Genomic DNA, 10,709 nt, shown 5'->3' with positions numbered 1-10,709 from the left:
CGGAGAGCTATCCACAATGACTCCAAGATCTCGTTCTTGAGTGGTAACAGCTAATTTAGACCCCGTCATTTTGTATGTGGGATTATGTTTTCCAATGTGCATTACTTTGCACTCATCGACACTGAATTTCATCCGCCATTTTGTTGCCCAGTCACCCAGTTTAGTGAGATCTCTTTGTAACTCTTTGCAGTCTACCTAGGACTTAACTATGGTGAGTAATTTTGTATCATCCACAGATTTTGCCACCTCACCATTTTACCCCTGAACAGCAAAGGCCCCAGTACAGATCTTTGGGGACCCCACTATTTACCTCATTGTGAAAACTGAAAATATATTCTTACCCTGTCTTTTAACCAGCTACAGTCCATGAGAGGACCTTCCCTCTAATCCCATGACTGCTTACTTTGCTTAAGAGCAACCTTAGTTTCCTTCTGTTCATTTTAGGCACCAAGCAAAAGGCCTATTCGTCACCCAGGGGACAACTCGCCCCAATCAGCAAGGAGGAGGAAATGCCAAGGAAGACCACAGTGAGTGAGGAGAGAGCGGGAAATCCACAGCACACTGGGGAAGTGCCCATGGCACAGATGGTACAAGGTTCCCTCCATCACCAACTCAGCCTGGACTCCCGCCCCCTACTGCCTTTCCCACGACACACTGACCCTCTAAGGCTCTGACCCCCTTTCCTCATCTCTTGCTCCCAGATTCACTGCCATTCTCTGGCCCTAGAGAACATGCTCTGACCCCCCCCTTGCCAGGGCAAGTGTTGCAGACAGGAGGAGAGAGGCGACTCCATTCCCAGCACCTGGCTCTGCTTTCTTTCTTCTTTGCTGGCTGGTCAGCAATGGGCTGCATTAGGGAACCAGGGAGAGAAATAATCCTGAGCTTCACCTCTCCCCAGAGTGTCCCACGCACTCACCTCTCCCTGGGCCCGGGGCAGGGTTAGCTGTTAGCCCAGCCTATACCTGCGGAGAGCAAGGCTCCGGAAGGGGAAGTGGCTGGCCCAAGGCCAGAAAGCAGGAGTATACATCCCTGGTACACTCTGGAAGTGACCATTGTAGGAGGTGAGCAGGCAGAGACAATGGGCCAGATCCTTGGCCCCTGGTAAGGCCGCATGAAGGGACATTAAGCTCTCCCTTCCAAGCTCCCGCGTGGTTTCCTCAGCCCAGCACGGGGGCAGGGAGGAGCCCTTGGATGCTGTCTCCCCATCCCTGACCTGTCTGCCTGGGTCTCTAGACTGTCAGCCCTTCAGGACAGACATTGTCTCTGGCTGCGTTGTGCTGCACCCAGTGCAACAGGGTCTGATCCTGACTGGAGCCTCTGGGCACTGCCATAACATCAGTAGTGATAAGTAATCAGGGCAGGCCCCGCTCTTCCAAACCGGGCCCCGCCATCCCTGCCATCCTCTCAGCACACACCACCCCAGCTGGCGCCAGGTACAACTATCCTGTTGAACCAACCATAAGTGACACTAGGCTAGTGCAAACCAAGGGGTCAAATGCCCCTCCCAGAGAAGGGAGAGTCTGGCACCAGCTGGAAGCTGCTCTCCACCAGGGCCATAACTTTATTCCTTCCAAGTCTGGGTTGTGGTAACCCAGCTGCTGATGGAGACTCTACACATTGGGGCTTGTCTGCCTGACACGTCATCGCCATGTCCTGCGTCTCTTCTCTTGCACAGGGCCTTGCTTGCGTGAGGGACATGGATGAGGCTGCCCTGAGGAAGGACATTGGCACCCTCTTCCCAGCACTCCACTCCATGGTAAGAGATGCTGGGATCACTCAGGCAAAATCCCGGGGCCTGTTGGCTTAAACTGGGTAGGCTGTGGGAAGAGCTGTCCCTGCCTCATCCTGTTCCCATTGGGGGATGGATCCTGGAGAACTCTCCTTTGGTTTCTTTTCCTCCCACTCACCCCACCCCCTTTGACCGGGAACATCAGCATCCCGCACCTTGTTCCAAGGCTCCACATCTTCGGTTCCTGACCCGTCAAACTCTGCTTCTACATGAGCCACGGCCCCCAAAGCCTCGGCGTCATTCATAGACTGATCCAGCTTGCTGGCCTGTTCTTTAGATGGGAATTAGAATCTGCCTATCCACCCTCACCCCTTCACTCTGCCATCCGAGGGCTTGGCCTGAGAGACACTTGATCTAGTTTGCCTTTGCTGGTGTTGCTTTCTTCCCTTAGGTGTGTCATCTCCCCAGAGAGCACCTGGAGGAGCGGAGAGAGGCCCTGGACTCTCTGGTCCATCTGGGTAAGAAACCCATTCACCTTTCCCAGAGAAGGAGATTTCCCAGAGCCTACAGAATTTCAGAGCACAAGCATAGAACTATATTCCCTTCCCCTTTATGATTCACCCACCCCATTCTGATTCACTCCTCTTCCTGCAGCTCGCTTGTTCCTGGTGGAGCTGCTTGTGTTCCTGTTCAGGAGGCTGAACAAGGACGAGGAAGAGGAGACCTGTGCCAGTCTCTTCATTCTGGACCGGATAGTCCGATCCAACAGTAAGTGACCCCACAGCGAGGCCTCGTCTTTTGATGTCTTATGGCCTCTTGTGCAATTAGCAGCGCTTAGCACTGGGCCTCATTGGGGTCATTTATACCTGTCTGCAGTAGATAATCCAAGTCCTGCAGCCCCTCAGCCGATGCTGCGGCAATGAGAGAGGACAGTCACTGCTGGAACTGCAAGCGTGGGCAGATGCAGCTGGTTACCCATGGGGGTAACCTGCCAGGAGGGTCATGTAGGGACATTGAGGTTGCTCTAAGGTTCCTGAGATCTCAGGTCCCTGCACACCCCGGTTTAACATCAGCCCTGCCGAGCCGTGTGTCTGTGTCTCTTACAGTTTCCGAAATGACGCACAATACTGAGAAGCTATTCATAGCCCTGGGGCCAATCCTGCAGAGCACAAGCATACGGGTGAGTCTGGAACCATGGCCAAAGCGGCCAAAGCTAGTGAATGTCTGCCTGCCAGTGCAGAGCCTGCCGGGACCCTGTGCATCGAAACACATGACCCATCAGTGCTCCATAGTGTAGGGCAGAAGGTGGGGGAGAGAATCCCTGCAGGGCTCCGGCTGCATTGTCATCTCTGGGCTGCCTAGCAGTATTTCACCAAACCCCCCGCTGAGAAAGGATCCCAGCCTGGACTGGGAGGGGACAAGGTCCCTCCACACTGTGTGCAAATCATTTCTGTTTCTGTCTGGGTCTGGCAGGTCAGAGAAGCCCTTGCTTATTTTATAAGGACAATGGGGGCGCATGGGCTCTTGGAGAAATCTGCCTCAAGACCCTTAATTGACTTCTTGGTGCGTCAGTGCACCCTGACCCTCGACAGCACGGTAAGAATCCGCAGAGACCTTAGTGACGGGAGTCCGTGAACAGGGCAGAACATGGGGTCAAGGGATAGGGAAGGGGGGCAGCTGCAGATGGGGAGGGGCAGGCGATGGGCAGCAAATAGGACTTGGGAAGCAGATGGAACTGGGGACGGCACCCTCCGTCTACTGATGGAAGATGCTGACAAATAGAAGACAGTGTTTTTTCCTCCCAGCCCATTCTCTCTGATCCCTCTCCCAGCTGTCATCCGGGCTCTGTCCCTCGCGCAGGGAGGGCAGGACCCCTGGCTTCCTCCTTCTCTCGCCTCATTGTGATCATCCACCTTAGGAGACTAAGCCATGATGGATCTGGTTTTCACCAGGCAGAGGGGTGGAGCCTAGAACTGGCTCCACACAGACCCTGGGCTGCTTATGGCACAGTCACAGCCAGGGTTGCGCCTTTTCTCTTCAAGCCCCATTTTCACCCCCTGCCATGCCCACTAGAGTTACCGTGCCACGGAGGTCTCCACCGAATCTAAATCTCCCTGGTGTCTCCATTACTTCTCACCATCAGGAGGAAGCAGACGGGAGGCGCACCATGGAGCTCGAGGTCCGCCAGCTCTGCTCCAGCACCCTGCAGTCCCTGGCTGACTCCCCCAGAATGGCCAATGTAAGTGACCCTGCCCCTCTCCATTGGACACAGGCCTCTCTGGGTCTGAGCTTTTCGATGAGACAGGCCCCAGCCAGACTTATTTATCTGAGCCTCCCCACTCCAGAACATCATGGGGTTGGGTAAGATGGACCCCGGATCCGAGCCAGACCTGGGTCTTTGGAACAGGGAACACTCACTGGCTGAGTGCCCCTGCACGCCAGCGTTTGGTGTCACAGGGGCTCTTCCTCTCGAGTATCCCCTGTGGTCAGTCATGCTGGTTCTGCAGCTTCCATAGCTCAGTCCCTCTTCATTGGTCCTTCTGTGAACTTTTCCCTGGCTGTTACAGGGTGGGGTCTATACAGCCCATCCCATTCTTGTTTTGCAAAAGCCAACCCTAGCCCAGGAGTTCCTGCCTCTCACCCACACTACCCTGGTGCCTACGGGAGAGTCCACTGAGCTGGGAGACACTACATCCAAATCTCATCTCTGCCGACTATTGCTTATGTTTCCACACACTGCACAGACCTGATTACTGACCCAGGCGTCAGAACGCAAGCCTAAGCAGTCAAGTATTAGCCAGCCCCCTTCCCACACTGAACAAATTAACAGCGAGGTTGCGCACGGTCACTTCAGGCAGAGCTGAGACTAGAAGCCACATTTCTAATAAGGCAGACCCAAGTATTGTGCACTCAGCTACACTGTCTTTCAGATTGAGCATGCCCAATATACGTGCTTTAGTTACTACAGGTGGGGATGGACCCCCGGGGATTCCTGATCTCCACTGTTCTATACTGTCTAGCAAAGAGTTGTGTAAACCTCTGGCACAGTGTGTGTTAAGTCCCCCTCTTGTCCACAAAGCAGACAGCAATTGTGTCTGTGCTTCAAGTGGCGCAGGTCTGTGTGGGGATGTGAAGGTCAGAGCTCAAACCTCCCTGAGCGCCTGTCATGGTTTCACTTGATAGTATTGGGTTTCCTAGTCTCCTCTTTATTTATCAAGCTGATGTATTGCATTCCTGCCGTGAGAACACAGCCTTTCCCAGTGAGACTGGAGTTAGGAAATACTGTGCTGTCAATGATGATGCTACACTGAACAAAAGGCGGGGGGTCAGTCATGTGTCACTTGATTTGGTGCTGGAGGCAGACACTGATAGGTGTGAAGGGGAGGGGGTGGGGATCGCTGCATGGTTCAGGCTGGGTAGAGAGGTCTGGCTGGCGGTGGCGAGGCCAGGGGTCCTGTCTAGTGTAGGAAAGAGAGAGCTGGTGCAGGAAGAGGATATTTCCGTACTGAGATGGCTTTTCTCTGCTCTGCAGGTTTTATGGCCTGGGCTGCTCCTTCAACTGAGCCCAGCAGCCCATGGGCCAGCCCTGCCTCTCCTCCTGCAGACCTCGGTCGAGGTGGTAAAGAGGATGCAGGAGGAAGGCAGGCTGCCCTTGGCCAGGAAGTGCGGCAAGGCGAACAGAGGTGAGTCCCAGTATTTTATCCACCCGCTCTTAGTCCTTCTGTAGCGAGAGGCGTCTGCCCCCAGGTGAGGGTGGGGATCAGCTCTTGGCTCTGGTTCCGGCTCACTGCAAGGACACAGCCAGCCGTCAAGGGCACAGGTAGAGCTCAGAGACGAATGCAAAAGATCCCTCCAGAGCCTGATGGGATGCCCCCATTTCTGTTCACAGGGTGTCGGTCAAGCCCCAAGTCCACTCTACCCCAGGAGCTGCTGGCTCGGCTGCTGGTGAGTAACCCGCAGCCAGGAGGTTCCTTATGCTCAGTGGGAAGGGGCCGCTCCTGGAGCTGGCATGCAGTGTGTGGTGGCTCTTCTCCCTGCGGCCCCCAGAGGAGCTGGCTCGTCACATTCCTCGCGTTCATTGCACATCGACCCAGCGCCTCTCGGCATTTAACAGAACCAGCGAGCTCTCTGAGCCAGCCACCTTCCTGGCTCCCCGATCCTGGGGCTGGACCAGGTCCCCCAGCACCAGTCAGTGCAGCCCTCGGACGGCTCCAATAGAAGGCAGCTGGAATGAGCCCTTAGGGACTGTTGTGCAGGCCCCCTCCTGCCCCCTGGCCTCCAGCATCCTCCCTTACCAAGGGGCAGCTGGGGATTCCCTTTATGGCCCAGCTGCCTCTTTCGGGCTGCTTCAAGCTCCCCTTGTGCTGCTCTAACCTAGGCCAAGGATCTGACTCAGCAGCTGCCTGACGGCCTCTGAATAATCCTGTCTCCCTTCATCTGAGCTAGAGCCAGCCCAGGAGTGAGAGGATGGAAGGAGCCAATAGCTGGTCCATGGAGTGTCCCTGATCAACTGAAATATCCATCTCAATCCTGTCCTGGTTGTCAGCTCCACCTCCCTGCTGTCTCCTTCCCTCCATCACTGAGCTCTCCCCCTGCACCTGTAGGGAGCTCCCTTCTCACACTGCCTCGCAAGGGAGGGGTACAGCCACCTCTGCCTCTTTGTCCGCCAGGTGCTCGGTGCGTCTTCGTTTATGACGGTGCAGGTCAGAAGGGCAGCCATGTTCCTCCTCTTCCAGCTTATGAGCATGTTCCAGGCCAGGTCGGGCCAGTTCTGGAATAGCTACAAGACGGAAATGCTCCTCTATGTGGAAGGTGAGGAGGGAGTGTCTCCCCTTGCAGGAGCAAAGGGAGGGGACACCGTGATGCTGGGCTCAGAGAGGGAGAGGCCAGGGCCTCCCTCTGAATCCAGGATAATATGATGCTGTGACCTTGGAATCAGAGAGGATCATGTCAGGATCATATCCCTTGGTTCATCTAGCCCAGCCCCCCATGCCTAGACAGGAAGGATCCTTTCCAGGATCGTATCTAACCTTCATTCGACATCTCAAACTCTGGGGAAGGATCTTGGCAAGCAGAACTCCTGGGTATTTCATATCAAGGGGTTTGGGTCTGAGGAGCATTGTTGTCCATCAGCAATTTTCAAAGAGCCATGGGTCCCCTCGGGGCCCGTGAGTCGGCAGCTCCTCCCCACCCCCTGCCAAACAAGAGCCAAGTTGAAGGCTGCTCCTCAGTAGAAGGGTCTAAACACAAAGGAAACTGACCTGCCCATCTCTTCCAGATCACAAGACCTGCTTCTGCCAGAGGGAGTGGGAGCAGCAGCTGCTGCAGGTAAGGGTCAGAGAAATGGAGGGCTGGAAAGGAACTCAAGAGGTCATTTAGTCCAGCCCCCTCCACGCTGAGGCAGGATTAAGAGGCCCCTCAGCAGCACTACATTGTGGGACAGAGGAAGCGGCTGAGTCCAGCAGATGCAATTGGAGAAGCACCAGGGGCAGCTCACAAGGATTCAGAAGCATTAGGAGAGACGTGGGGGGTGACAGTGCACGCTCCCTCTTCCCCTCCCCTCCCAGCTGTCGTGGGTTCCTGGCTGGAGCTATTGAGAGGACCAGTTTCTTGGCCCCTCTTGGTTCTAACTGGCTCTTCTTTCCCTGGCAGTTCCTGGAAGACCTTCTCTTCTTCATCTCGGACCACACCTGGCTGGGCTGTTTCATCACTAGTATCAGGCGCCAGCTGGCCTACGGTGATAAGCGGCCCAGTGACAAGGTCAGTGTCCTGGAAGGAATTGGGGTTCAGTGCCTAGTTCAGAACAGCAGTCGCTAACCAGGGGCAGCTTGGGGTCAGTGAAGCAGACAGCTATACCCAGTGGGCTCTGTGCATGCCAGGCTGTGCCCAATGCATCCAGCATGATGGTGTCTCTTTCGCAGAGCTTTCTCTACAAGTGCTGGGGCACCGTGCTGATGTTTTTTCCAGCAGAGAGCATCAAGCCCCAGCTATGGCTTCTGGTGGAGATGGTCGATTTCCGAGAAGAAGAGGAAAGAGAGGTGAGGTCTTTGCTCCTCCACTGTCAAGTGATCCCTCATTCTTTGTCAATCCCCTGATGCTACATGTGTATGTTCTGCCTTGGACAACGTCCAGTGGATTGAAAAGATCTTCCTTATACCCATGCCCATGGCAATGACTTGGAGAGCCCATCCTGGCCCCTTGGCTTGTTGCTCAGCATTCCCAACCTCCATCTTTCTGTCTCTCAGGGATTCGCCCGAGCGCTTGGGCTGTGTGCCAGGCAACAGCTATATGAGGTTTTCGCCATCCTGGAGCACTGGGAAGAGTTTGTCAGCAGGGTGCAGCTCCAGCCTTCTGCCGGTGGCTCTCTGGAGGTACGGTCCCACCTAGCATCTCTGCTCTTTCATCGATCCCTTCACCAGCCTTTGCAGGTAAAGGGACCTGCCAGGGAGGACCCTGCTTCCCAGAAGCCTGTTCAGCGAAGAGCTGAATTTCCAAGCAGTGGCTCAGCCTCCGAGGAGGGAGCCCTTTCCTTACTCCTCTGTGGAGTTGCAATCTCAGCACAATGGGGTGGATCCAGGGGGGAAGGTGGGTCCTGTTGTCTAAGCTCTCCAGGGTATCTCCTGGGGAGCTCAGACATGCTCCACGCAGCCCCATAAACAAGGCTCAGAGAGGGCCCAAAAGACACTGCCATGCCATCAGCTCCAGCTGACACATTTCTCAGCAGAACAGACCCTTGATCTTCCCCTGAACTGGGCTATTTCACAGACCTTCCTGGCAGACTCACCAGGGCTGGCATGTCTGACATTAACCTGCGTCCCCCCTCTCCCCGCACCACCACCACCACCTTCCCAGTAACTCTCTGGGCCAGTGCAATCCACTGTAGTCCCAGTGACATCTCTGGAGCTAGGCTGAATTAAAGCAGCTGCTAGTGCGTCCCCTTCGGCTGCCGGGTCACCTCAACCACCCAATCCTGGGGAGCTGGGAAGGGCCTCGGAGTCCAGGCAATTCAGCTCAGCAGAGTCGCCTTTGGTGGCTAAGCCGGCTGGATGAAAAATCCTCCCCTGGCCCTAGTTGTAAGTTAGGAGCAGCTGGAGGCCATCCCTTCTCCTCACTCTTTCCTTTGCAATTCTCAGGAGCCAGCTTCCATCGAGCAGCTGAGAAGCCTCCTGCTCCTCACCTATGGGCACGTGGTCCACTCACGCCCCACGGATCTCATCCTAGAGACCATAGGCTTCAATATCCTGGCTCCCATGCGACACCACTATTTTCTGAGCCCACACGTAAGTCAGAGCCCTCCCCTGACCGCCCACACAGCACCTACCCGGGCTGTGCACAGCAGCACAGAGCTATGTCTTTGCATAAACTCAGCTCAGAGGGCTGGCCCTTTGCCCCAGGAGGGACAGGAGACATGGGAACAGCACCACTCTCTGTGACTGCCCCATCTCAATTAGCTTCTCTGATTCCAGGCCCATGGAAGCTAAGGGAAGGACTCCCATCTGGGCCTTGTTAGAGTGTAACTGAGCATCACTTGGTGCTATTGTCCCAGAGACGACTGTACCCTGTTTGGTACCTCTAGGCTTGTGCTGCACTCAGGGATCAGAAGATAAAGATTTAGGGCCCGTTTCCCCACACACTGCAGTCGATGGTGTAGCTGGGCACAAAAGGCGCACTGAGGGATTCAGGCCCCTAGCCCGGTTGACAGGCTCTGGTGCTGAAGGGGGATTTTTGAGATAACTCTAGTTTGTTTTCTTGCCATCGGAGGTTTGAGGCCGACGTTCAGTCCTACACTGGTTACGATGCCCATATGCGCGTCCCAGCGAAAAGGAGAGGGGATGCTACTTTGGTTTAACTGAATGTTCTCCTTGGAGAATGGATGCCTTGGTAGGGAGAGCCCAGCCAACTGCAGAGAGCAGCAGATTCCTGTCCCAGATCAGACAATTACGACCTGATTGTCAGGGGAGCTGAGCAGCCCCAGGGCCCACTGACAGCTCTGGGAACTGCAAGTGCTCAGCACCTCTGGGAATCAGTCCATTCCTTGCATTCATCTCCAGAGATATTCCCCTAGGCCAGGGGTTCTCAAACTGGGGGTCGGGACCCCTCCGGGGGTCACGAGGTCATTACATGGGGTGTTGCGAGTTGTCAACCTCCACCCCAAACCCCGCTTGCCTCCAGCACTTATAATGGTGTTAAATATATTAGAGAGGGTGTTTAATTTATTAGGGGGGTCACACCCAGAGGCTTGCTGTGTGAAAGGGGTCATCAGTAAAAATAGTTGGAGACCCACAGCCCTAGGGAATGCAAAGATGTTCCACTCGGCAAACCAGGTCCTTTCCCTTAGGGCGTGAGGGCAATCCCGCCTAGGACAGCAGCTCCCTTGTAGAGACTCGCTCTGTAGCCTTGTGTCTCAGCTCTCTATTGCCTGTGGCTGTTTCCTCATTGTTCTCTCCCCCTCCTGCCTGTGAGCCCAGGACCCACTGGTGAGATCTGCTTTTCTGAGAAGCCTCGCGCTGGTGGGTGAAGCTGTCACCCAAGTGAGCAGGATTCCCTTGGTGAGCCAGGACACATACACCGTGCTGTCCCCCCTGCTGGTGAGTGAGCATACTTGGGTCCTGGGAGGGGTCCCTAGGGCAGATGCACATGCCAGAGTCTCTGGCGTTTAAAGGCCATGTGCTGGGTTTGCGACCTGGTGCCCAGGGCTCTACATTGTGCACTGCAAACCCAGTGCTGATGCCAGATTCTTCTGGTGCGATTCCAGCCCAAGGAATTAAATGACACTATTTTCCATTAGCGGATTCATGCTGCTTACACCTGGGACCATTCCCCATCCCACTTCTGAGGGATCTGCCCGGCACCCAGAAAGCGCCCTGGGGATTAACTCCAAGGGTTTTCACTCCGGGACATGATCCTGAGGAGTTAACAGGCGCAGCCCTCCCTTGGTTTGCAGGAAAATATTTGACCTCAGCTTTTCAGGACTCTAATG

The 10,709-nt window shown here is 55.2% G+C and overlaps 1 protein-coding gene across 1 annotated transcript; it reads left to right on the top strand.

The window, feature by feature from the left end:
- Positions 1-5,357: 5,357 nt before the first annotated feature.
- On the top strand, positions 5,358-8,584 carry LOC113406076 (maestro heat-like repeat-containing protein family member 1). Its single transcript, XM_026648448.1, has 8 exons — positions 5,358-5,412; positions 5,619-5,674; positions 6,400-6,541; positions 7,008-7,057; positions 7,382-7,489; positions 7,651-7,767; positions 7,975-8,100; positions 8,495-8,584. Exons 1-8 carry the CDS (start codon positions 5,358-5,360, stop codon positions 8,582-8,584), a joined length of 744 nt encoding a protein of 247 aa, XP_026504233.1.
- Positions 8,585-10,709: the final 2,125 nt, after the last annotated feature.

The sequence above is a fragment of the Terrapene carolina genome, unplaced genomic scaffold (genome assembly GCF_002925995.2).
Source record: "Terrapene carolina triunguis isolate 2854851 unplaced genomic scaffold, T_m_triunguis-2.0 Scaffold67, whole genome shotgun sequence".
Classification (NCBI taxonomy): domain Eukaryota; kingdom Metazoa; phylum Chordata; order Testudines; family Emydidae; genus Terrapene; species Terrapene triunguis.
The sequence above is the reverse complement of the archived record's forward strand: the minus strand, read 5'-3'. Positions and strand labels throughout refer to the sequence as shown.